At 38.3% G+C, this 27,542-nt stretch overlaps 3 protein-coding genes across 7 annotated transcripts; 1 reads left to right on the top strand and 2 right to left on the bottom strand.

The window, feature by feature from the left end:
* Nucleotides 1-935: 935 nt before the first annotated feature.
* On the bottom strand, nucleotides 936-13,188 carry LOC126699484 (uncharacterized). Its single transcript, XM_050397324.1, has 2 exons — nucleotides 12,330-13,188; nucleotides 936-1,817 (listed from the first exon to the last, which is right to left on the bottom strand). The coding sequence occupies exons 1-2, from the start codon at nucleotides 12,908-12,910 to the stop codon at nucleotides 1,193-1,195; spliced, it is 1,206 nt and encodes a 401-aa protein (XP_050253281.1). The 5' UTR covers nucleotides 12,911-13,188; the 3' UTR covers nucleotides 936-1,192.
* Nucleotides 13,189-15,134: 1,946 nt separating this feature from the next.
* Nucleotides 15,135-21,372, top strand: LOC126699520 (uncharacterized). Of its 5 annotated transcripts, none has more exons than XM_050397394.1 (5): nucleotides 15,135-15,332; nucleotides 16,106-17,445; nucleotides 19,427-19,471; nucleotides 19,785-20,095; nucleotides 20,690-21,372. In XM_050397394.1, exons 1-2 carry the CDS (start codon nucleotides 15,304-15,306, stop codon nucleotides 17,061-17,063), a joined length of 987 nt encoding a protein of 328 aa, XP_050253351.1. In that variant the 5' UTR covers nucleotides 15,135-15,303; the 3' UTR covers nucleotides 17,064-17,445; nucleotides 19,427-19,471; nucleotides 19,785-20,095; nucleotides 20,690-21,372. The 5 variants fall into 5 exon arrangements, with proteins under 5 accessions (XP_050253351.1, XP_050253348.1, XP_050253349.1 ...); XM_050397391.1 differs by having other exon boundaries at nucleotides 19,427-19,619; XM_050397392.1 differs by having other exon boundaries at nucleotides 19,427-19,619; nucleotides 20,631-21,372.
* Nucleotides 21,373-24,748: 3,376 nt separating this feature from the next.
* Nucleotides 24,749-25,948, bottom strand: LOC126700838 (uncharacterized). Its single transcript, XM_050399019.1, has one exon. The coding sequence runs from the start codon at nucleotides 25,946-25,948 to the stop codon at nucleotides 24,749-24,751; it is 1,200 nt and encodes a 399-aa protein (XP_050254976.1).
* Nucleotides 25,949-27,542: the final 1,594 nt, after the last annotated feature.

The raw sequence follows: 27,542 nt of genomic DNA, 5'->3' as shown, positions 1-27,542 counted from the left end.
ATCTAATTAAAATTAATGTAAAATCATCTAATTCTAAGTTTAAAGAAAAGATCTTCATAGAAAATAAAAATAATTTCAGTATCAAGAAAAAAGAAACAATTTCAGAATAAAATTAAAAATGTGAAAATCTTCATGTTTAATATAACTAGTTGATCGTACAAGCTTGTATCACGCTCTTATATATTCCTCAACAAAATAATTAACAGAGGAATCCGATAAGGATAAGGAGAAGACAGCTTATTCCCTACATATAGATGGGTTTAAAATTTAAATCATGACTTTAGACTCAGCAAAATAATAATAATAACGACTTTTGGATTGAGCAAAATGAGTTATTGCTGAACAAACATAAATCATGATTGCAAATTTGCAATGCCAGCCTACAACTAGCTATGTCAACAGAAGTTAAAAATTCTACCCAAAAAAAAATATCTATATATATATATATATATATATAGTTTAATTACAAAATTAGTTGTAATTTAAGGCTACAACCTTACTCAATAAAATAAATATTACTATATAATTTAAAAATCTATTCGTTAAATTGTATATTTTTTATGCTCTTAATACACATATCAAATTTTTTGTTAATCGGATATCATTTACTATATCATCTATAAGTTTATATTTTATGCATAATTTTAAACTACAAAAACTTACAATTTAAACAATTTATTGATGACATAGCCATTGATCTTTAATTTTCTAGCATTTTTGCAAGTATAAAAAATATAAGAAGAAGATGTAATCCAATGGTGGATTTTTTAAAATTCACTTTCAACAAAAAGATATTGAGTAAAGTTGTAGCTTTAGGCTATAACCAATTTTGTAACTAGCTTTGTCCCCAAAAAAAAAAAAAAAAAATCAATACGAATGACTGAACGAAATTTGTTGCACTATGACCTATAGCCTGCTACACCACGCCACATAAATAGTTATAATCCAATCTACTGAAATAACATCATTTTACATAGCTTTCCGATGATTCTGTGAGCGGATTTCAATCAGTAACATTCCTCAGACTTGATACATATCACAATCCTACAAAGAATACGGCATTTGAACACAAGGCTCGGTCCAATTGATTTTCCATATATCAAGGATACACGCACTTTTCCTTACAAAATTCAAATAGGCTGCTGCCTGTGATCAAGGTTGTTCCACTAATACGTAATACCCATTTCAATGCTCATCTAGTGTTCAAATCAAATTCCCCAACTTCTCGCCACCCATCTTGCATGCCTGTTTCTCCATTTTCAGTCTCTTCATCATTCAAGAAATCTTCAGATGGCTCCTTCTCATCTCTCTGAGTATTGTTTCCCCACCCATTTATCATCTCGTCTGCATTGCCTCCTTGCTCCTGCTCTCCCAAGTCATGCCCAATTGCATCGCTGCCTTGGGATCCAAGTGCACTTGCTCTTATTGGGCCCCGAGCCAGTGACTCAGCCCGAGCTTGCTCTGCCTGAACCATTGCTGCCATTCGCAATTTAGCCTCATGAGCTTCCCGACCAGCCTTCTCTCTGGACTCTATCTCTGCTCTTAGTTCCAGTGCAGCTCGCTTCTCCTCTTGGAGAAGAGCCTGCTCAATCATCAATCTCTCCTCAGATCGAAACTCCCCCAAAACGCGTTTCCGAGATATTATGTTGAAGGCAAGGGCCTGCTTCTCAAATGTGGCTGTAAACTCCGCAACTTTAGCAGCTATGTTATGATCCCACTGTTGGGATCGAGAGGGCATTTGGCCTGTGGTGTCAGAATCGAGGATCCTATCATCCTCTTCTGCCTCATAGTCTGCCACCACATGGTAGGGTAGTAACCTGCATAAATTTAGTGGAAAATGGGGAATGACATATCCTACAAAGTACAACAAATTACTGTGCAAATAACTTGAATGAATACCAGATTCCAGTTATAACTCTTGCTCATTTATTGGAAAGATTCATATGAGAAGCAAGGACCAGATGCCTTACATGCAATATATTACGTAAATGTTATATCTTCTAAAAAATGACTACACTATCAATTCAACCATTGAGCTCCATACCCCCCTCCCCGCCCCAAAAGAGAGAGAGAGAGAGAGAGAGAGAGAGAGTCATTTTTCAACATGTCTCAAACCCTCCAACACACCCAATCAAGGATTATAAGTTACTTATACCACTCTAGGATCAAGCAATCAACACATACGTAGATTGAATGGCTATTTGTACATAACATACTTATTTGCTAGCTTTTAACTTTTGTGTACATCTTTTTAAATCCTCATTTTTTTCTCACTTTTTCAAAATACAAGTATACTTTAGCACACTTTCAGCAAAAAGCTAAATAAGCTAATGCCAAATGCACACTAAATTGCAGCTTTAAAGCTGAAATGCAATCTATTAATCCTTATATTTTTTGATAAGTTATGAAAAAATAAGAAAAAAAAATGGACGAGCATCTGAATGCAAAAGCCACATAGAAGTGAATTCATGGCAAGTGCAAGCATATCTGCTCGCATCAGTACCCAAAGTACTAAAAATGATTTCGGCAACCAAAAGGGCACTGTATACACTATCCATCTCAAGCGAACTAATTGCCTTTTTCTTAAACAGAATGCCCAACAAAGCTTATCTTCATATACATAATACATGTACTAGTCTAGAACTTAATTTCAGACAGAGAGAGAAGCATATGCATAATTCTTCAAAAAGATCTATGAATGAGCCATGAAGGCGGCTCTGCTGTCCTTTGGTCATCTATTAATCCTAATATTAAAACCAATTTATCTCTTTTATCATGCAGAATCAACATACTCTAGCAACATATCATACAACAAAAAACAACTTAAAATACCAATTTATAGCAAGTGGAGTACACAGTTTTTTTTTTGCTGGATATGTAGTTAATTAAGTAATCAGTACAACAACCATTAAAAACTAATGGTAAAACAAGAATATTTTTACCTCTTTTAATTGTTACGAATTAAAGGTAAGGCATACTGCCATCCCAAGCCAATGCCTAGGATTCAAAAAGATGAATTTTTACCTTGTGTTAAAGATTGGACTGTTGACATCAAATTGACAAATCTCGAGAAAACATTGAAATGGACAAAATGAACTTTTACCTTCTCGTGAATGTTTGAATCCATATTAGTAGCAAGGATGCTTCTAAAAAGAGTAGTCATATCCATATATAGTACATATACAAAACCAATAGTTCTTGGGTACTTCCCACAACCACCAGTTGAAGTTTTCAACACTCTTGTAGGTATTACAAGCAAATGATATTAGAATCTGAAATTTGTATTGCAGAAATATTAGATACAACCCCTCCCTCTCCCCCTCCCCCTTCTCACATATAACCTCTATTAGGCTCCAGAAAATTATTAGCAGAAGAAAAGAATGGCTACAACATTTTGCACAAACATGCATTTGTCAATAATATACCATGAGTTCTATTGTTGAGCAGTACAAGTCTGCTCGCTTTTTCATAGCAAGGGGAATGTTTGGTGAGTCAGGATGAGTATGGAACAGGTAGCAAGGACAAAAGCAGCTTATATAAACACCCCATCAGAAAATTATCATTAATTTTCAAGTGAGTGTAAACATTAATTATATGTATTTGCTCCTTTTTTTTTTTTTTTTGGAGAAAGATGTATCTGCATATCTTGATGCTACAACTAAGCGTAAACATAAATTGGATCTATCCACTAATCTTAATGCCACATCTCTCCAGCTTTGTCAAAAAAGAGACTAGAGTACCAAACCCCCCCTAAATGTTCATTAGTGTACCCATCGAAAACAAAATAGTTCCAAAAAATGTGTACCCAAGACATAAACATAACTTATCATTAGAAAAAGCATGTATGGAATACATGCAATAATATTGCAGCGGAGATCATTGTCAACTGGGAAACAAATATATGTTTAAATACAAAATATCGCCATCTAAGTTGTACGAGGGCATCCACTTAATTTTAAGCAGTTAAATACATCCCCCCAAAAGCTAGACACATTTACCTACACAGGGGACTTCATCTCACCCAAAGAAGTACTAGTAAGATGACAGCATGCATTTGACATGTGATACAATATTTATTCTCTGCAAGTATCATATAAATGCATATGAGAAGGTTATTTACTTATTTATTTATTTATTATTACACTATCTGAATGAAATATGAATAAAACAGCATCAATGGAAACTGGGTAACTTCCTCATCAAGTGATTACATGAGTAATTTTGTCACGGCATGCTTGAAATGCATGCTACTTTTGAATTATAATATACACCCCTACAAGGATAACAACCTAGTGGCAAGTTAGCTTGCTACCTAATATTCAATGTGTATCCATTTCTTTCTCCCCAAATTTCAGCCTCATAGATACCCATTCATCATAGAAAAAATTGTGGCAGTTGTTACCATCGCCACCATGGCTAATGGAAGTAAATGATGTACAATGATCATCACAAATTACAGTGGAGAAGCTAACAACACCATGAGTAGCCATGGAAGAGGAAGACATCTTGATTAATTTTGCTAACAAAGCACCCACAGATTAAGCATGAATAGCTCACCCACTGAACTAAGAATGAAAACAGGTCTTTCTAGTTTCCCATCCACACTTCTACCAACCATTCATTCTCAACCAATAAGGACAATCATTTCAACTTAAAATCAAGTTAAATAATATTTCCCCCAGATATGTATCACCTTTGAAGGGAGAACACTTTTCAAAAGTTGATATGTATGAAATAACCAGATTCATTAGTATGTCCAATGAATACTCTTTCTAAAAGGATCTAGAACTATATAGAGATATGAGAAATAATCATGACCATTCATCCAAAAAGAAATAATAACGGCTAATCCTTCATTCTCAATTCATGGTTGTACAGATACATACATTTGTGTTCATGTGTGTGTGTGTATAACAATGTGGGGCTACTCTTGTTTTTTTTTTTTTTTTGAGTCCCCCTCCGCTACCTATGAGTGCTCCCACCCTCCCCCCTCTGCCCCACCTCTCCTCTAGACCACAACAACTTCCTCCACCTCCACCCCTAATACATGCACAAGCCAATCCACCTTTTGTTAACTTCCCCAACCTTCCCTATTTCTTCCCTCCTCCTGAAATCCCTTTCCCACAGCCTTGTTATTGGCCTAGTCAGTTTGGTCAATACATACCCCACCACACGCCGACCCAACCATCCTTACCCCCTCTGAACCCTAATCCTCCTAAGCCGCCACCTTCTTCACAATCCAAGCCTTCACCTTCACATGGGGAACGGGGGAATTATGCTTTTTTTCGCATTGACACAAAGGCCTTCTTTTTGGCTTTTGACGGAGGACGTATGGATTCTTATTCCATTACAGAAAGACGGGGAAGGTACCATGGTTCTATCCGGGTTGGTAGATCGGGCTTGGACTGGATCACTGCATGCTTGGTTGAGTTACGCAGTTGGGATTTTAGCAAGCAACATTTTTTCAAACGGTTTCATGAGAATTATAAAATTTTGGAGTGCTCTAGTGGGTTGAATAAGGGTGGTTGTTTTGTGGAAATATCTGAGTATCATAATGGGGCTAGACGTGGTTGTTTGCGTGTTCCAGAAGGTTTTCATAAGGGTGGCTGGGCTTTTCTTGAAAGGAAGTTATGTGATTTTTTCTTTGGAAAACATGTTTCTACGCCGGGGAAGGAGGTGGATGCCGGCGGTGGTAGGTTTGCAAAACCCACCGGTAATCCAAGGAACCAAGTTTGGAAAGACATTAATGGTCACGTGAAATTAGGAAGTGATTTAGATTTGGAGAAGCAGTTTCCTAAACTAGCTGGCACGTTAAACCAGAAGGAGGGATTTGGGGGATTTGATTTTATTCCAAAAACAAATATCTCAACTCACCTTGTCTCTGGAAGGCCAATGCGTGTGTCTACTTTGAAGTGGACTAAAGCCCATTTTTCTTTAAACATATCAGTTGATCTTGAGGGAAGGGCCAACATGTGGTGAAGTGGGCCAATTTTGTTCAGCCCAAGACTAAGTCTGTTAAAGTTGATAGAATACCTACTGAACTCGGGCCTATTAAGCAGGCAGATGGTGGGCCTATTAAACAGACCCAAGAGGATCATAATGGTGATATAACCCACCTGTATTTACAAGGCTTGTCACGATCTTGTGAGCGTGGTAAGGGATCGGGCTTACAAGTCTGTATCGAGAAGTCAAAGCTAGGTGCCGGAAAGATGGGAGGGGAGCTTCCAACTCCCGATGGAGGTTCCGACATGGCGAAGCAGATGGGTTTTGTTCAAATGGGTGGTACCGGCGAGATGGGAGGGCCTTGTTTAACTTCTGGCGAAGAACCTGATAGGGCGGTGCAGGAGGATTTAGCTCCGACAGGTTGTGCAGGTAGCGGCGCCGAGGTGGGGGCTCCTTCCATTGTCTTAGTTGCTGACGATCCATAGACGGGGTGTCCGATAAGTGGGGCTGTGGAGGATTCACATGTGTCAAGCTTCGGTGATCATCCAATATTCATTGTTGCTATGGCGGAGTGTTCGACGACACCAGTAAAGAGAGCCGAGGTGTCTTGCCATCAGCCTTTACTGGAACAAAACAGGTTTTCTCCTATTTCTGAGATGGTTTCGGATTCTTTTGAAGAAGAGACGCTGTTGTTGAATTGGGTCAATCCCACGGAGTCAGATAGGGATGAGGAGGAGCGGCAATTGATGGAATATGTACCTTTGGCTCAATGGGATCCTAATGGGGGTTTGGTGTTAATGACTGAGGAGGTTGACCCAATTGACATCTCTGTGGAGGATGATTTGGAACCTTCAGCTTGGGTAAGTAAAAAGGTTAAGGGTTTCAGTAAGTGGGTGGGCTTCCCCATAGATTCCTGTGAGAGGTAGTGTGTTGAATTTTTTCAACGACTTGAGAAAGTGTGGGAGAAACAAGCTGCGGCAGGCAGCCTTCGTCACACTGCTTCTTCCTCTACAAAAGGTATGAGGGAATTAAGGAATTTAATTTCTACAGTTAATTATGATGGTCAAGCTGGTAAACGAACCAGGGAGATTGTGAAATTTAGTGGGTTGGGCTCTGATGGTTGTCCATGAATTTGAGACTTCTATCTTGGAATGTGAGAGGATTTAACAATCCTCATAAGAGGGATACTGTGAAGAACTTACTTAAGGAATGGAAGTGTGAGGTTGTGTGTTTTCAGGAAACCAAACTGGACCGTACTAATTCTGCTACTGTGAAAAGTCTTTGGGGCAGCTCTTATGTGAATTGGATGGCTTTAGATGCCATTCACACAGCAGGAGGTATTCTTGTGGTCTGGGACACAAAGGTGTATGAGAAAATTGATTGTGTTGTGGGTAGCTTTTCTATTTCGGTCTTGTTGAAAGGGATGGCAGATGGTTTTGTTTGGATATGCACGGGAGTTTATGGCCCAAATGAGGCCAGTTTGAGGGATGCTTTATGGGCAGAGCTTGATAGTGTGAGAGTGAGATGGAGTTCAGCTTGGTGTGTTTTGGGTGATTTCAACATTATTAGATACCCGGCAAAGCGTCTTGGTTGTAATTCGTTTAGTCCAGCCATGTTCAATTTTTCGGACTTTATCGAGAGGAATTTTTTGGTTGATCTTCCTTTGGTCGGGGGTGAGTATACGTGGTTTAGAGATTTAGCGAACCCTGCTATGTCTCGCATAGATAGAGTTTTGGTTTCAGCTGATTGGGAGGAACATTTCTTGGATGTAATTCAAAGGCCTCTCCCTCGGGTGGTTTCTGATCATTGTCCTATTCTAGTGGAGGCAGGAGGCATGGCGAGGGGGAAAAGTCCCTTTAGATTTGAGAACATGTGGCTAAAAGTGAAGGGGTTTTGTGGATCGAGTTAGGGGCTGGTGGAACAGTTATCATTTTGTGGGATCCCCTAGTTATGTTCTCGCATGTAAATTCAAGGCTCTTAAAAAAGACTTGAAGCATTGGAATAAACATGTTTTTGGGGATGTGCATTTTAGAAAAAAATGTTTGTTGTCTGAGCTGTTGGATCTGGATATGAGAGAAGGTCTACCAGTGCTGACTATGGCAGATAAAGCAAGAAAATTTGAGATTAAAGCGGAGATCGAATCTTTAACTTCTTTGGAGGATATTTCTTGGAGGCAGAAATCTAGGGCTTTGTTCTTAAAGGAGGGGGACAATAACACTAGGTTTTTCCACAGGCTTGCTAATTCACATAGACGAGCTAATACCATGAGGGGTGTGGAGGTTGATGGCATTATGTATGAAGCTGAATCAGATGTTCAGGAAAAGGTGGTGGGGTTTTATAAGAGTCTTTATCAGGAACCTAAGGATTGGAGGCCCACTGTTGATGGGTTAGATTTTGCTAGTTTGGATGAGTTTGATAGGCTTTCTCTTGAAAGGGAGTTTGATAGGGAGGAGATCATTGCTGCTCTTTGGGAGGCTGAGGGTGATAAGGCTCCTGGTCCTGATGGCTTTACCATAGCCTTCTTCCAAAAGTGTTGGGGCGTGATAGAAGAGGATGTTATGGCTTTTTTTGCAGACTTTCATAGCCAATGCATCTTTGAGAAATCTCTGAATGCTACTTTTCTATGTTTGATACCTAAGAAGATTAAAGTTGTGAATATTAAAGATTTTCGGCCCATTAGCCTTGTGGGAAGTTTGTACAAACTTCTGTCAAAAGTGTTGGCTTCTAGGCTTCGAAGTGTTTTGGACAAACTTATATCCAACTCTCAATATGCCTTTGTAGGGGGAAGACAAATTCTTGACTCTATTCTTATAGCAAATGAATGTTTGGATAGTAGATTGAAGAGTGGTGTTCCAGGTGTGATCATTAAGTTGGATATAAAGAAGGCTTATGATCATGTAAATTGGAATGCTTTGCTTTACTTAATGGAGAGGATGGGTTTTGGGGAGAAGTGGGGGAGGTGGATGAAGGCTTGTATCACTACAATTCGTTTCTCAGTGCTTATTAATGGGTCCCCGGCTGGCTTTTTTGGTAGCTCTTGTGGTCTTCGTCAAGGAGATCCTTTATCTCCTCTTTTGTTCTTGTTGGTGATGGAGGTGTTGAGTAGGTTATTGAGGAGGACAGAAGAGGGTGACTTTCTTAGGGGGTTCTAGGCAAGCCCCAATGTAAGAGGAGGTTTGCATATTTCTCATCTTCTGTTTGCTAATGATACTATTCTCTTCTGTGATGCATCTAGGGAACAATTATTATGTATAAGGATGGTGTTGATCTTTTTTGAAGCTATTACAGGCTTAAAAGTAAATGTTGGCAAGAGTGAAATTGTGCCAGTTGGTGAGGTTGGGAATTTGGGTGCTTTGGCTCGCATTCTATGTTGTAAGGTTGGGCGTTTACCTATGTCTTATTTGGGAATGCCTCTTGGGGCTCATTTTAAGGATGCTTCAATCTAGAATCCTATTTTAGAGAGGGTGGAGAAGAAGCTCTCTGATTGGAAGCGGTTGTATTTGTCAAAAGGAGATAGGCTTACTTTATTGAAGAGTACTTTGTCGAGTCTCCCAACTTATTATCTATCGTTGTTTACAATTCCGCAACACATAGCAGACAGACTAGAGAGGATTCAAAGGAATTTCCTGTGGGGGAGTTCTAATGATGTTTTCAGATATCCGCTTGTTGCTTGGGATAAGGTTGTTTGGCCGGTGGAGATAGGGGGTTTGGGGATTCGGAAGATTGGGCTTTTTAACCAAGCTCTACTTGGGATGTGGCTTTGGCGATTTGGGAAGGAAGCGACTCATTTATGGTGTCAGGTAATAGCCACCAAATATGGAGAGGATAGTGGAGTTTGGTGCACTAGAGTTGTGAGAGGGACTCATGGTTGTGGGTTATGGAAGAATATTAGGAAAAGTGCAGACAATTTTTTCAATCATGTGGTGTATGCAGCGGAAGAGGGCAATCATATTCGGTTTTGGCACGACCCTTGGAGTGGTCCTACTCCTCTGAAGGAATTATACCTGGAATTGTTTGCATGTGCTGTGGTTCAGAAAGCTCTAATTTCTGACATGATTATTTTTGCACCAGACGGGGGAGGTAGGAGTTGGAACTTCCATTTCCGACGCAATTTTAATGAATGGGAGTTGAGGAGATTTTATTCTTTCTATGAGCATGTCTCTGCCAAGATTCCTAGTGGGGAGGGTGAGGATATCTTGATTTGGCAGTTGAATCACAGTGGTGTCTTTGATGTGCGATCCTTTTATATTGCTTTATTGAAAGCCCCTTCTGTTTCTTTCCCTTGGCAGAGCATTTGGTGTGTAAAGGTACCTAAAAGAGTATCTTTCTTTTTATGGACTACTGCTAGGGGTGGGATTCTCACAATAGATAACCTTGTTAAGATGAACTTGCCCCTTGTTAACTGGTGTTGTTTATGTAGGTGTGATGAGGAGACTGTGGATCACCTTTTGATCCATTGTAGGTTTGCATCTGCTTTGTGGAGTGAGGTCCTTATTATGTTTGGGGTTCAGTGGGTGATGCTGAACACTATTGTTTCTCTTCTTTTTGCATGGAGGAATTGTTTGGGAACTTACTCTTCAAAGGTTTGGAATTTGGTACCAGCATGCCTTATGTGGTTAGTATGGAAGGAACGCAATGCCCAAACTTTTGAGGACGTTGAGAGTCCTATAGATATGTTGAAGACCTTGCTTGCTAGGACTTTATTTGAGTGGTCTCGTATTTGGGGGCTTACACATTGTAGTTCCTTGTCTGATTTCCTTATCTCTATTAATCTTTCCTTATGATTTGATTGTATTTGTTTCAAGGGCAGTGAGTTTACAATTGTAAACACATTGTTCTTGTTCATCAATAAAACTCTTATTATCTATCAAAAAAAAGTATAACAATGTGGGGCTAGAGAAGCACAACATTCAATAGGAAAAAAATAGAGACGAGGAATACTTTCTTTCTTTAGTCAAAAAAATTGGTGCACAAGATTGCAGAAAAAGAACCCAAAAGTATAGAAAATTTTAGCTCATAAGAAACACTTTTCAAGCAAGGAATTTGTAAAGAGAAATCTGCAAAGCTGACTAAACATGAACAATCATGTACATTGCTTAAGAGAAAACAACAGGAGACATTCTTTTCATTTTATCAAATATGAAATCAACACCCTTCTTGGCATTAAGATATATCTTATATGGCACAGATTTATGACAGCATCGTACAGGTTACTGTTGTTAACCTGAAATTCTAACTGTGACGCCAACTGTCACAATAACAGCTTCAGATAAATAAATCCCACTTTCCCACTTCAAGCAACAAATTGCACTTTCTGCATTTTCTTATTTTATGTTTTCATGCCTATCTGCTTTTTCACTTGGATGCAGTTATAACACAAAACCAATTTTTATATATACATACATATATATATATATATATATATATATATATTATGTAGAAAAGTAGAAATGACAGACTGTCCAAAATAAAACTGGATAGTAAAACATTTTTACACCATATGGCACATGACTCTGTATGCCAAAATCCAGATTCAATTCATATCTGCGTCCTTATTTTTGGGGAAACCATTTGATGAAAAGACCAAATTCACAAGCTTTCCAACTCTCACTTTGCCACATTTATTAATATGAAATTTAAGCAAGTCATACCCACCATTTATTCATACTAAAGTGCTATATGTCACAATACAACAATTTTCTTCTGTCCTTACGTACATAAATAATTTTATTCACTGACCAGCAAATTTTATATATGAATACTACTATGCAATGCATAACTACCCATTTTTCTGTCTCCATTAGGAATCAACCTTTCAGGGTAATCACCAACTAGAAATTCAATAACAAAGCAAACCACAAAGCTGACAAATACTTACAAAAGCTACGGTATTAGAGCTCCAGCTACCCATTCAAATGCTTCCATATCAAATGTTACCCACCATTTGGCATGCAAGATATGAACAAAGTACCGACCAGAGAGCAATCCAATGAATTTGTACAAATCAGCAAATTATTGATTATACATATATAATCTTACCCAGACTATGCGAAGAGCCTTGTAGCTCAGTGACATTGCCTGGTCTTCTTTATGAAAGGAACCAAATTTCAAATCAGGCCCCAATAACTACTTATAACAATTGAATTATCACCCAAAAAAAAAATTTCTTAATCCTATTTTTCTTTCACTTTCACACTTCAAAACAATGCACTTCTCTTCAACCACTCAAAATACGATTATACAACAAATGCACACATAATTAGAGTGAAATAAAGCATACAAAGCTCAAATCTTTATGCACATACAAAACCCATTAATTTCTTCAAACAAATTTTCTCAGCAACCAAACAGAAAGTAAAAACAAAAAAACAAAAAAAAAAACAAACCTTTCGCAGGCGTCTTCAAGAGAAGTAAAAGGGCGCTTGAAGTCCGGGTGGCAGACCCGCCAGGCGTCCTGGTAAGCCATCTGGAGCTCCACCTGGTTCCCGGGTCGGATCCCCCTATTCTGTTGCTGTTGTAGCTGTTGTTGTTGCTGCTGCTGTTGCTGTTGCTGTTGTTGTTGTTGTTGCTGCTGCTGCTGCTGCTGTTGCTGTTGCTGTTGTTGCTGAGACTGTTGTGGCTGTTGGGGTTGTTGTTGAGGAGGAGGGGTGGGATTGTTAGGGTTCGGATGAAGATTAGGGATATGATTAACGTTGTTAGGGTTTGGGTTTTGAGCCAGATTCATGGGTCTGAGAGGACGCAAGTGGGCATCGATGTTTGAAGGGAACCGAGACATGGCCGCCGCTTGTTGTTGTCTTTGTAGCTGTTGCAATAGCAGCAATTGTTGCTGCTGCTGTTGTTGATGATGTTGCTGCTGTTGTTGATGTTGTTGTTGTTGTTGTTGTTGTTGTTGCTGTAGCATCATTTGTTGTTGTTGTTGTTGTTGCTGCTGCTGTTGTTGTTGAGCTAGTACCTTTGCCTCTTCCATCTTTTTCTTTCAAACCCACCAAAAAAAGAAAAAAAAAAAAAAAAAAGCAATGAAATTTAAAAATCACTCAATTTTTCTCTCTAAAACCTGACCCTTTTTTTCTCTCTCTCTCTCTTGAATAAAAGATCTGTGGCTTTCTCTCTGTGTGATGTATAATGAATGAGATATCCCTCTTTTTTGGCACACTACGGTGGTGGTGAAATGAAGCTGAGGCCTGAGAGTGAAGACTACAGTGTGTGAGAAGTGAACCCGGCCGCACCTAAACACTCCCAATTCCTTTTCTTCTTCTCCGTTTTTATTGTTTGGATTAATTACATTATTAGTGCTCAACTTTTTTCTTATGTTTCAAAATGGTTCGAATTCTTTAGAAAATTTCATTTTAGTCCTTACACTTAAATTTGTGTGCAAAAAGTTCATGTTGTTAATTGATAAATATAAAAGAGACGTTTACTTAGAAAAGTTTAGCGGTCTGAGCCTAAACTTGGGTTTGAGTTTAGCTTATTTGTTTAATAAATGAACATCAGGGCTATTCATCCCCAATTGAGACCCATCAAAACCATCCGACCTAAAGCCACTCGAACTAAAATCGTCTAATCTAAGTAGAGAGGCAATCGGTAGTGGGTCTCAAACTTCAACAACTGATGCCAGTGGGTCGAGTGGCAAGTCTCCTTCTCCTAAAACTTGAGCAACCTGATCTGATTAACTAAACCTTGAAAGAAGGCCAAATCTACCAAGATCCATTTGGATTCGACAAATAAAAGGTGGTTTTCAATGAGATCTAGTGAAGATCTTGTGGTTTTTGGTCAAATTTCGCTTAAATCTAATTACAATCCAGTGACAAAAATGTGGTTTTCAATTAGATTTGTTTAAGATCTCATGTTTTTTGTTAGATTTCTTTGTTTATGCTCAAATCCAACTACGATCCAATGGTTTTTACTTAAATCTGGCGAAGATTCAACAAAAAAAATACAGATCATTGTCAAGAAAAACCTTCGCCAACCTATTTATCAACTTTGACCGACTTGACTGTTGTTCGACTGAGTCCAATCTGACTCGACTCATAGTTTTTCACAATCGACTATTGGTCTTTGTGTTGAAAACTCAATCTCATCGGGTTGGCTGCGGGTTGGTCACAAACCCGACCTGTCTGACCTATGAACATCCCTAAGTCAAACATAAACAAACATTTTCCTTAACAGAGTTCAAGCTTTTCATAATCAACTTAATTTATTTATAGTTCTAAATATATTCTTATTAATATGGAAAAATATGACTGAATTTTATTTTTTGAGTAATAAAACTTTTACACATCCCAAATGATTGACTTCTAACTTTTGAGCCAATTTCATGTTAGAGCATGAGATTATAAACTTATATTAAGAAAAAACATAATTTTAAAGCTAAAAGCAAACTTAATTAGCGTTCATTTTATAATGAGTGTTCTTTATCATCTAATCAAAAGACAACAATTGATTTTTGGTTTAGACTTTGACACTTATCATGTGACTATGGTAGGACACTTGTCCAAGTTTATAATGGGGTTTATCTCAAATTTTTTTTTTTTTTTTTAATTTTAAGTTGGAAAAAATTTAGCTATAAAATTGGTTATAGTTTAAGGTTACAACTTTACTTAATATCTTTTTATTGGAGGTGAATTTTGACAAAGTTATCATTGAATTACATTTTCTTTTTATATCCTTTATACTTGCAAAATTTATAGAAAATTAAAGATCAATAGCCATGTCATCAATAAATTGTTTAAATTGCAAGTTTTTGTAGTTTAAAATTATACATAAAATATAATCTTATAAATTATATGGTAAATAATATTCGATTGGCACAAAATTTGACATGTATGTATAAAGAACATGCCATCCAATGGTTATATTTTCGAAATATGTAGTAATGTTAATGATATTGAGTAAAGTTGTAACCTTATACTACAACTAATTTTGTAACTAAATTTTGTCTAAAAAAGTTCTTAAAGGGGTATATATATAGAGCAAGATTTTGGTATAATATTTATATGCCATTTCTTAAGTTCCTTTCATAGATTCCGTTATGTGGATTTTTTCTCATGAGATAAAAGTGTATGTTTTAGTTAAGTAGTCGTATAATTAAATCTTAAAAAAGAACATAATAAGTCCATATATATATATATATAAAACGGGTTTCTTCTCAAAATAACGGTGTTGTAGCTATAAAGCCTAAGACTTAATTCCGGGCTTTGAATTGGACAGTAAACCCTCTCTAAACCCTCACATATTTCTCAATACGTGTGGCTGTCAAAACACAGAGGTTGCTGTACAAGTCAAGTAGGGTTTCAGAGAGAGAGCGATGGTGAATAAAAGAGTACATTAAACTAAATTAAAAGGGGCTTAATCGGAGTCCCTATGCTTCGGACTCCTCACAATCTTGCTCGGTTAGTCACTACCCTCTATCTCCGTGCTCCTATTCTTCCACTCTTCAAGCTAGCTAGAAATATTTGCTTTCAATTTTTTGTTGGTTACAAACAGCACTTATTGAAATCAACAGGTTTGAGAAATCAAGAGTTATTGCTGTAACTTGGGGCAAAGTTTTACTAGTGTTCTGTTATAACCACTTGTTATTGTTAGTTGCTACTGCTGATTGTTTTTTTTAATAAATCAACTTGATTTTTCCCCCCATTTTCGTAAATTTTGTGATGATAACAGCAAAAGTTATTATTTTCAGAATGAAGTACAAAAATCATGTTTAATGAAATGAAAGACGATCCCCACTGGGAGTTCCCCTGAATTACATGATTCACGGCTCTGGCGAGTGGGGTCATGTATCCATGGTTTATTGTTATTATTATAGTGTGATGACTGATGAATCATGATAACTGCAAAAGTTAGTATTTTCATATTTCAAAAACATTTTTCTTTAATACCCGTTGATTTAGAGGTATATAGTTATTGACTGAATATATATACATTATCTCAGAGGAGGGAAGGGATCATTTGCAGTGTAGTTATTGCTCAATGATCTCTGTATTGAGCTTTTGTCATGGTGATGGTGTTATGTTGACCAGCATATTATAAAAGTAAATACCCAGTTCAATTCTACATGTTCATGAGCTGCGAACATTTTACTATCTAGAACATTGCCCCTTGTTTAAAAAATGTATCTACTCTATTCTATTTGTTTCCACTAACATTTTTTTTTCTTGGGCAGTGAAGAACTTGCTTCTTGCTTCCCTCTTGTCCTGTTGTCATATTGCAAGTGCAAGAGTAGCCACAGCATTGGTGTGCTCTTTAGATATACTGGCAATTGTAGGAACTACAGTGTCCAAATTCCAAATCCCTATGGAAAATTTTTGAGGCAATCTGGTCGCCCTCTAAAATTTGCAACTGGTGAAACCAATTCTATTCTTCAATCAAGTGGTCTTCAGCACTGGTTCAAAAATTGGCAAGAACTCAGGAAACATAAATTGACGGCAAGCACTTTTGCTGGGGCTATTGGTTTTTGGCCTCGACGAAGAGCCCAACTATGGTTAGAGAAAATTGGGGCAATTGAGCCATTTTCAGGCAACCTGGCTACCTGTTGGAGTAATATTAAAGAAGAGGAAGCACTTGAAAGATACAAGCTTATAACGGGAAACACTGTTTTGTTTCCTGAATTTCAGGTTTATGGTGAGAGGGACCCAAAAGATGATTGGCTAGCAGGTTCACCAGATGGTGTAGTTGAGAGGCTAGTTTATGGGCTGCCTTCACGAGGAGTGCTGGAGATAAAGTGTCCATTTTTCAATGGAGATATGAGCAAAGCTGTCCCCTGGTCACGAGTCCCCCTTTACTGCATTCCACAAGCTCAGGGTTTAATGGAAATAATGGACAGGGATTGGATGGATTTCTATGTTTGGACTCCTAAAGGGAGTAGTCTATTCCGATTATATAGAGATGTAGAGTACTGGCATGTGTTAAAAATAGCACTCTCTGATTTTTGGTGGAATCATGTACAGCCAGCCAGGGAGTTGTGTAGTAAATCTGTGATCACGGATCCCCTGTATCAATTACGAACAATCAGGCCAGCACCAAGACATGAATTATGCAGTTATATTGTTTATGAAAGCAGGCGCGTTGTTAATGACTCCAACTTGTTGATGCGTGAAATTTATGGAAAACTGCAAAACTGATGCATTTGAATGTCCACATTTTGGGTCTTTGAACTTTTGTGGCTTAAGCAGATGGGGTTCAATAACAAGTGATTGGAATATTGTTTACATGAGTTGTTGGAGTCGTTGAAATAAATTTTCACGGGAACTGTCACCTGTACAATACAGAAGAAAATACATTGCTAGCGGAGGCAGAAATTCTGTTAATCAAGATATAATCAGATCTTTTTATTGAAAGAGAATGCAGAAGTACAGTCCTTGATATTACTACAACAGGATGAATATATTTCCCTTTATATAGGATCTGTATGATAGATAACAAATGGGGAGACACAGTGGTGATCTGAAGGTTCAGAACTTTGTCATTTACATCATTGGCTACACTCTGAGGTGCTGAATACATGTAAGCTTCACTTTTCTTTATTCCTTTTTGCATGTGGTTCACGTGAAAAATAATATCTGAAAATGAACAAGTAGTGCACTGGCCACTGGATAAGATCCACAACGGAATATGTTTGGTCAAGTTCTCTCTGCAAGCATTGGTTGTACTTGGCCAATGAGCTGTAGCTCAAATGACACTTTCTCATTCCATAATAATAGGATGGATGATGGGTTATGGGTTCAAAACCCACTGAGTCAGTGTGTAAATTAACAATAAAAGAAAGCAGCAGTTGCATCTGCTTTCTTTGACTTGCCTGCAATTAAACTATGTCCAATACTGAGGCAAAGGAATAGAGTAGGTCCTATGGCTAGGACTATCTAACTAGGAGGTTTTGGTGTTGAACAAAGTGGGCCTTCTGCTTGGGCAGTTTGGGTCAGGTTAAAGGGTGACCCAACCCCAACTCTAAGGGCTGTCAGTTGAGCATAGTCTTCATTTGGGCTTTGAAGTCTAAAAGCAGGTTTGGGTTTGCTCAGGTTTGTTGAGTTGTTCAAGTTGAAGTGGAAGGGTCATCCCCTTTTTGAATAGGAGTAATTAATAAAATTAGGGAGAGGGTCACTAGAAGTGAGTTCCCAAATCTGAGACCAATCATATGAAGTGCCTACAAACGATGCAAGGAGCTGATCACCCTAGCTCTCCACATGCTCAAATGTGCAAATGTTGCGCTCCCTCCAAATGCACCAAACTAGACACAAAGGAATCAAATTCCAAATGTCAAATGAGTGTTCCCCAACCAATTCATCCACCCAATCAACAGATCTAGCACTAACACCAAAATATCAGAAAACAAAGCTCCACAATTGATAAGCCCCATCACAGTGAATCAATAAATGATCCACCATTTCCTCATAACATTGGCACATGCAACACCAGTCCACAATATAACCTTACCTCAAATTGTCACCAGTGAGTATCTTCCCCACACCGCTGTCCAAATAAAAAGGGAAACCTGCCGAGGGATGTTATTCAATTTATATGTATATTTACTTTTAAAGATTTTATTGTCATTGGAACTGGTGTCTATCATGGCAATGAGGTCTTGGCTGTATAGGTCAGCTATCTCAAGTTGTAAGACTTATCTCTAAGTATATAGACATTCAATCAGCTAAATTAATCATTAATTGAGATTGTTTTTGCATATAAATAAGGTTTTCTCATTGGTTTCTTGACATTTTCATTAGCTTCTGAAGTCCTGTATTATATTGAGTATTAGGACAACTAAAACAGCACCAGAGAATGAATTCTATGCCTTAACTTAGAGAAATAGAAAATTCACTAAAATTTTCTTGAAGACATTTAAAGAGGGTTGTTTATGGATCTAGCGTTAAATATGCCATTTTTCTTTATTTTTTAGTTAAGATAGTTTGCACACGACATATATATATGTATCTATGTATGTATGTATATGCCATGCCCTGTTGTGATATTATAAAAGCTTGACCAAAAAAATAGAAAGGTAGAAATCATAAAAAAGAACTTGCTAATGAGCTCTAGCTCAAATGGCATTACTCCCCTTGTTAGAGTAAGTTCAAGAGTGAGGTTTTGGGTTCATGACTCACCATTTACATGTGTAGCTTACCCTAAATGATTGCTCACTTGTTAGTTGTTAGGATTATGCTACAAAACTTTTCTCATCTCAGATCCATCAGATGATTGCTATCTAAAGTAATTGTTCAACATTAAGGAGAATGAAAAATTAATACAATAATCCATAAGAGCATTAGTAGCTAGATAATTTTCAATTTTCTTTTGGTCTCAATAAGTGATGCGTATATTATTACTTAATCAATTTACAAGAGAAATAATTGGAAGGAGAGAACCTGTCTCCTCCCCCCTATCTTTATATTACAGATGGCTACCTATTTAATGTTTTTTCAGGCCTTTTGACTGCTGCATTATGTAGATGTTGTGGGGCACCAATTGATCATTTGAATTTCAATTGCAGACCATGTATCCAGATCCTCATAGCAGTCACCAGTGACTCTGAAGTGTAAGTTGGCATTAACTGGTTAATGTCATTGTCATGGAGTGAGATATTAGAAGTTGCTTTTGGCAAAAGAGAGGGGACTTCTGAAGAATGATTTTTTTTTTTGTTGTTGAAAAGATTAAGGAAAATAAGAAAGACGAAAGAGTTTGAGGTAATTGTTGTCCTCTGTAAGCTTTTGGAATGGGTTGTTAGCATAGTGGGGTTATTTCTTATAAAAAAAAAATAAAATCATTGTGGAATTATTTAGACATTTTTTATTATTTTATTATGGCTAGATGTTACTTTCAAAGAAAATAATTATGGCTAGATGTTGCAGATTATGATCAAAAGTTGCAAAGCTATATTGGAAATATTTCATGTAGCTATATATGATGTGGAAACTGTGCGAGAATGACTTTGCCTCCTAGAAAAGGAGAGTTGTTAAAGAGCGAGCAGTGATGTGTCTCCTGTAGTTTTCAGATACACAGTTAATAATATTTTACAACAATCTTCCACTGCTTAATCAGTTGCAGAGGAACTGCTTTGATGCTGAGTTTACTGGTCCTCTTTCAAATGAATCCTCTCAAATCACCGGGGCCAAATGGCTTTTTTCTGCCATCCTTTATCAGAGAATGCCAAGCATCACAGGTAGCTCTATACTCTTTGTCACTCTCTCTTTTCTTCACTCCCGGTTTTCTCTTACAGGAATTCAATTCCACTTTTATTGCTTTGATTCCCCCCAAAAAAAAAACTCCCCTAAAACACCTGCAAATTTAGACATCATCCTTTTTAATAGGGTCTTCACTTACACTGGTATTTTCAATAGATCCAAGGCTATCCATGGATTTACTTAGCCCACACTCCATTAGTCTTTGCAATGTGGTCTATAGAGTTGCTACTAAAGTTCTCGTCAACAAGCGTAAATCAAAGCTTGACCTGCTGGTTGCTCACTCCTATTCTAAATGCCTTTATACACAATAGATTAATTTCTTTAACATAATCCTAGCAAGTGAGCTATATTCCTATTTAACCAAATAAAAAAAAAGTGAGCTATATTCCTTTACTTTTTTTTTTTTTGAGAACTAGCTATATTCCTTTACTAGTAGTAAGAAAAAGGGCAAGAGTGCAGTTTGTGTTCTGAAGCTTCATTTGAGTAAAACTTATGTCAGCCGCTGTTGTGCAGAGATGCTGTGCAGATTTCTCATTATACTGAATGTGACTTGTTTGCTGAATTATTATCAGAATTAAGGACTCCTATGCCTTGGAAGTTGGATAGTGCTGGCAAACAATGATCTTGGTGGGTGCTGCTGGAAACAGGAAGACTAAATGAATAGGATCTGCTTTCATCTGTAAATATAAAATTAGGAACAGAATACGAGCAGGATGTTTCTATTGGGAATGCCAAACAAAAACTACTGCAATTTTGTTAGCTTCCTGAGAGCCCTCTACATACTGGTAAATAGAGATTTGAAGATCTTAAATTAGACTAGTAGTGAGCTGTTCTGCAAGCAACCATTGAAAAATAAAGTCAATCACTGGAAAGAGGTTGCATTGTTGAAGGGCATTCATTGTCTTGGCAGTATGTGCCAGTTCTTTGCTAACAAGATTGACAAGCCGTTCCAGCTGGAATTTATGATAGTGAGAAAAAAGCTTTGAAATCTTTTCTAGAATAGCCTGGCCATGACTATCTCTGCTTTTGTATCCTGTTTTAGTTTGGGTCTTAGCCCTTCTTTTGCTTATGGCTGTACCTTTCATTGTATTGGTGAAGTATTATGGAAGCTGGAGTCGGTAATTGTTTATTTTCTGCATAGGTGGAATGGTGAAGTACTTTTCCTTGACTTATTATTAACCATGGACAGTGTTATTACTGCATCAGTAACTGAAGGAAGCTATTTATAAAGAATAAAGTATGTAATTTCTGAGTTTGACCTACTGGCGTTGTTCTTCAGAGAGACGGTACTTGCCTTTCATTCTTGTTGCAAGACTAGGAGGCTAAACAACTAACTAAATAAAGAAACCATAATGTGGTTCTTTCCCCTAGTAAGAAATCATATATTAATTTTCCGTTTCCCAGAGGCATGAAATTGGAACTTGTAAGATAATTTGTATTTGTATGATGAATGAGTAGATGTAATATTTTTGATATGTTTCAAGGCGTGTGACTTCAATTATATGAATATCCTGTTCCTTTGCTTGGAACAAGAGGTGTACATTCTCGACTCTCCCTGAGGACAAAAGGTAGCAGCAGGCTCACAAATATGTAGCAAACCGCAATTGCCTATTGCTTTGCAGCTAAAATTGGTTTCAATGGAACAACTTTTTGGCGGTCCACAAGGACAATGCCAACTTCAGTTGATTGTAACATATTACTGTTGATTGACAAGTTACTTGATTTTTTTTTTTTTTTTTTGGTCAACAGAGGAATATCATTAAACTTAGGAATTAATAAGTTTATTACAACATAAGCAAGCTTTATTAGCCACTAGAATACTTTTCACCACAGGCGGCGGGTACAAAAAAATAACAAAAGAGTCTAAGCTACTAGCATCAAGTTTGGCCAACGCATTAGCACATTGGTTGGCCTCCCTATAGATGTGAACTATCTGCTTGTTGGGAATCTCTCTCACCAGGTTCCTGCAATCAGTAAGCAATGGCTCCATTAACAAATTGGCAGTATTGTTATTCATAAGTAAAACAACACTTAAAGCATCCAACTCAATGATGAGGTTATTTATCCCCATCTCCTTAGCTATTAGAAGGCCATCCCTTAAGGCCCACAGCTCTGCCATACAACTGTTGGTGCACCTAAGAGACCTTGCATAGCCTTTCAACCAATGCCCATCATGGTCCCTGATAATGCCGCCACCACCTGCACGCCCAGCAGAACCAAGAGCAGACCCATCTGAGTTAAGCTTTGCCCATCCCATTGGAGGCTTCTCCCACCCTACTGCAATAACAGCTTTAGCTTTAGGCATCTTAACATTCAACCCAACAAAGAAATATTCAGCACCATCTTTAATGCTTTTCTTGAAGCATGACCAATCCACCTTGCCTGTCCTAAAGATAACATTATTTCTATGAAGCCATAAGTTCCACACTCCCATGGGAAACAAAATCTTCCACGGAATGCCCATCCACCTAGATTTGATATCAGATTTACAGTTGGCTTCAAGCCACTCACTAATCGGCAAGTTAAAGGTTTCCCTCATACAATTCGGGAATTGAAGTTGCTGTTGCCAAAAAAACCGAGCATACTCACAGCCCCTTAATAGATGGTCAATTGTTTCAAAACTTTTATTACATAAACTACATATGGGATCAAGACTTAAACCCCTTGAACCCAATACTTCCCCAGTAGGCACACTGTTATGAAGACACAGCCAAAGGAAAAATTGAACCTTAGGAAAAGTTTCAACCTTCCACACCCAAGCCACCGAAACAGAATCAAGGTTCAAAGGGTTTAAACCCTTTGCCAAAAGATAGGCATATTTCAATGAGAAAAAACCATTCTTGGAGAAAGCCCATTGGAGAGTATCCTCTGCCTCCTGATTGCAAGACAACAGTATTGCTTTAATGGCATTGAGAATATGATCAGGCAGAACAAAGGATAGGCAGTGGGCTTGCCATTCATAGTTATGATCAAAACATTGTTTCACAGTAATAGAATCTCCATTACGGTTCAAAGGGCCCTTCAATAAGAGATCTCAACACGCCCGTTGGAAGCCAAAAATTAGCCTAAACCTTCACTGTCTCTCCATTTTTCACAGACCATTTAAGCCCCTTAACATAAACTGGGCCACCCTTCTTACACGCTGCCCAACAGCTAGAACAGGGGAGTTTTTTCCCTTCTTTAGTCATTCTCCTGGGGGAAAGGTACTTGGCTGTGAGCATTTTTGCCCAAGGAGCCTCCTTTTCACACGCTAGCCTCCAACAAAGCTTTGCTAACAACGCATTATTTTTGTCCTTCATCTTATGCAGCCCCAAACCACCAAGTTCTTTAGGAAGTGTCACCTTATCCCATCCAACCAAATGCAGCCTCCTTTTTTCTTTAGTTGAACCCCATAAAAAATCCCTTATTAGTTTATCTACTTAGTCACAAACCTTAGCAGGAAGAGATTGGCATTGCATATAGTACTCTGCTACAGGAGCCACAGCAACTTTAACAAGCACCAATCTACCAGCCTTCGACAATAATTTTGATCTCCAACCAGCCAGCTTACTTTGTATTTTATTAATCACAAAGTTATACGTATTCCCCACTCTACCTTGGTGAATGATGGGAAAACCAAGGTATTTACCTAAGTTGTTGGTTTTGGCAATCCCCAACCTTCTACAAATGCCTCTCCTCCTCCTGCAAGATACATTAGGAGAAAATAGAATCTTCGATTTGGCAAGATTAACTTTCTGCCCAGCAAGGTTGCAGAAATTATCCAAAACTTCGATAATAGCTTCACAATTTTTTCTGTCTGCCTTAGCAAAAAGCATCAAGTTGTTTGCAAAAAACACATGGGAAAAGCTTGGCCCACTTCTAGATGCCCTAACCTTGTCCCATCTCCTAACTTCACACATACTAGTGATATGGGCTCCAAGGAATTCCATGCACAGAAGAAATAAATAGGGAGATATAGGATCTCCCTGTCTTATTCCTCTTGAGGGTTGAAAAGAATCCAGCTTACTTCCATTGAACAATAGGGCTGTGTTAGTGGTAGACATGCAGCTCATGATCAACTTTATCATACTCTCTAGAAACCCAAAATGCTCAAGCACCATTTTGATAAAAGACCACTCTAAGCGATCGTATGCCTTTTCAAGGTCAACTTTTATAACCATAACCCCTGTTCTCCCCTTCCTCTTCTTAAAGGAGTAAATTAGTTCTTGGGCGATTATGACATTATCTGTGCCCCTTCTCCCTTCAAGGAAAGCTGTCTGCATTGGGGAAATTAAAGATGGCAGCAAATGACGAAGCCTCAAAATAATAATTTTTGAAATAATCTTGTAAATCGTGTTGCATAAACTTATGGGCCTATAATGACTGACAGTTTCAGGACTAGGTTGTTTAGGGATAAGGGCAATAAGGGTTTGATTAAGATACTCTGGAACCTTTTGTCTAAGAAACACCTCCTTGACCTCCCTCTTCGCCGAATCACCCACCACTAGCCAAAATCTTTGGAAAAAACCAGCATGTAGCCCGTCAACACCTGGAGCTTTGTAAGGCTTCATAGATTTGAGGGCATTCCAAATTTCCCCATCAGATGGAATATTGATCATGCTACCAGCTTCCTCTAGACTAAGCTTAGCACACTAATCCGAACTCCATTGAGGGGTAACAGGGCAAAAAACTTGTTCTGTCTTATACAGCTTCTTGAAGCTTGAGTTAAAAATCTCTTTAACTTCCTCAACATTGTGACACCATTCGCCCTCATTATTTTGAACACATGTGATTCTATTCTTGCTTCTCTTATTGAGGGCAGAGATATGAAAGTACGAAGTGTTTCTCTCCCCTGCAATAATCCAATTAGTTCTGGATTTCATAGCCCACAGCTCTTCTTCAATTTGGAGAACTAAATTATACTCCTCAGTCAATTGCTTTTGGAGATTGATCAAAAAACTATTTTGGCAGACAGCTAACGCTCTTTGAGTACCCAGCAGCCTAGCCAAAATCTTCTTCTTTCTTAAGAAAACATTTCCAAAGACTTCTCTGTTCCATCTTTGAGCTTTGGTCTTGAAGTTAGAAATAGCCTCAGCTAGATTGCCCTCCCTTCCAGCCCAAGCATCTCTCACAACAACCAGAAAATCACTATGACTCAGCCAAATAGTCTGAAATCTAAATGGCCTGTCAGTATTAGAACCCAAAAAAGGATACAAGTTCAATAAAAAGGGGCAGTGGTCTGAGTTGATTCTAGCTAAATGTGTTACATTAGCCTCCGGGTAAAATTCTTTCCAACCCGGATTAACCCAACATCTGTCTAGTTTGCATTGGATTAAATTACCTAGCTCCCTCTTATTAGTCGAAGTATATTTTGGACCTGTAAACCCAAGATCCATCATACTGCAATCATCCATACATTCCTTAATAGCTCTAACCCTTCTTTGGCAAATAGGATTCCCCCCATACTTCTCATCAGCAGATAGAACTTCATTAAAATCGCCCATGTGGGCCCAAGGCAAATCATGCATATTAGCTAGCATCCTAAGATTATTCCACAACATGCAGCATTCCTCAAATCTAGGACTTGCATAAATAGCACTAATTAACCAGCTAAAAGACTGAGATCTTACCCGAATCATCGCATGAATCTCCTGCTCCGTAGCTGCCAGGACATCAACATGAACTAAATCTGATCTCCAGAGCATCCAGATTCCTCCTGCAAACCCAATTGTATCTACCACCGCATACCCATCAAATGGGAGAGCTTCAATAATTTCATCAGCTCTTGCACTACTCAATCTAGTTTCTGTAATCACCATGAGAATCGGTGAATGCCAATTGACCAAGTCCATTACCGTCTTTCTGAATTGGGGTTTCATAGCACCCCTGCAGTTCCAAATCAGTATATTCATAATTTTATATGTAGAAGAGGAAGCATCGAAACCAGACAGAGAAGAAGAATCTTTAGTGTCTTTCAACCTCCATACCTCCAACAACTCCTTCCTCGACTGCCATATCCCCCGGAATAGAGTCACCGAATGCTTGATTATCCCCAACTCTTCATGTGTTACCTTGATTAGGATCGTGCCATTCATCTCTGGCTCGGCAAATTGAATCATCTTCACTCCGTGCAGATTGGCCATCAACGAGCATTCCACCGGATTGGTTTGCAAAACCTTCCTTACTGTGATCCTTGGTTCCGTCCACCTCGCTTCCGCCTCTGATAAGAATTTTTCCGAGTTCCGCATGACAGATTCTGTGGCTAATGGCCCTGAGCTTGTCTCCAGAGGCACCGAAACTAGCGGTCGGTCCATTAAGAACCTCCACCATGGGTTCGGAGTCATGATCCAAGCGTCGTCTTTCATCGGCAAATAACCCAGTTGCTTGCTTCTCTCCGTTATCGGGAACAGATTCTTCCACACCACCATCAGATCGGTCTCGAACCAGCCCCACACTTCTGTTGGATCTTGTTTTATCCAACGTATTGTTTCTTCGCTCACCGGAATCACTTTTCCTTTGTAGCAAATCGCCCACTTCTCTTTGACCTCCATCGTTGCTACTAGAATGCTCAGATACAGAGCTATCTTTCTCCGTTAAGATTGGTTTCTCTTTTGGTTGGATTTTTGAATTATATGAGCTTGAAAGGCAAAATGGGCCTTGCTGTGTTTCAGACCCAAAAACAAATAACCCACCCCTATAGCTCGGGCCCACCTCATTAGATTGCAAGCCAACTAAATTAATTGCTTTCTGGTTCAATTTGGCGCGCACGCCCTTGTCCTTCGCACTCTTCCCAAGCTTTGGTTTGCTGAGACTTGACACTGCCATCACATTGGTCTCCCTCTGTGACACAACACTTTGTGTGTGCGGAGCTTTCCTTTTTCCATTCTTACTATTCTGCCCTGCCACACTAGGCTTAGCTGTGGTAGCTAATAGGGGTGTACACGGTTCGGTTCGGTCGGTTTTGAAGAGATTTTTTGCACCACACCTATAGGGTGCGGTTTCACCCTATGCTAAACCGCACCTCACTTTTGGAAGATAAAAACCAGTCTGCATAAGGTGCGGTTAATCCTAACGACTCGGTGCGGTTCGTTCGGTCATATGGACTAGATTTTTAAAAATTCCTATGCTAAGTTTTGGACTTCAAAGCCTTAAAAAAATATCATTTTGAGCCCATTATGATTTCTTTTTAACTAAGCCTTTCTCTATTAAGTTCCAACCACAAGAAAAACAACTCCAAATCTGTCACCAAACTCATAATCAAGTCTCAACAATAATTCAACTTTAATTCATCATGTCAAATTAAACATGTACTTATTAAATACATTAACACATATAAAAATCTAAACCTGTCACAATATTTCAAATCAAACACACAACTATTAAATATCAAGTCTCAACCATAACAAGAAAATCCCAACATAGCAACAACATTAACATTACTATTTC

Source organism: Quercus robur, chromosome 9 (assembly GCF_932294415.1).
Source record: "Quercus robur chromosome 9, dhQueRobu3.1, whole genome shotgun sequence".
Taxonomy (NCBI): Eukaryota; Viridiplantae; Streptophyta; class Magnoliopsida; order Fagales; family Fagaceae; genus Quercus; species Quercus robur.
This window is presented reverse-complemented; position numbering and strand designations above follow the sequence as displayed.

Bases quoted from the DNA above. Each gene is read 5' to 3' on its own strand.
- LOC126699484 (XM_050397324.1), bottom strand. From the start codon at position 12,910: ATGGAAGAGGCAAAGGTACTAGCTCAACAACAACAGCAGCAGCAACAA. The intron at 1,818-12,329 runs GTTTGTTTTTTT...AAATTTATGCAG, and splicing joins CTTGAAGACGCCTGCGAAAG to GTTACTACCCTACCATGTGG.
- LOC126699520 (XM_050397394.1), top strand. From the start codon at position 15,304: ATGCTTCGGACTCCTCACAATCTTGCTCG. The intron at 15,333-16,105 runs GTTAGTCACTAC...TTTCTTGGGCAG, and splicing joins ACTCCTCACAATCTTGCTCG to TGAAGAACTTGCTTCTTGCT.
- LOC126700838 (XM_050399019.1), bottom strand. From the start codon at position 25,948: ATGGACTTGGTCAATTGGCATTCACCGATTCTCATGGTGATTACAGAA.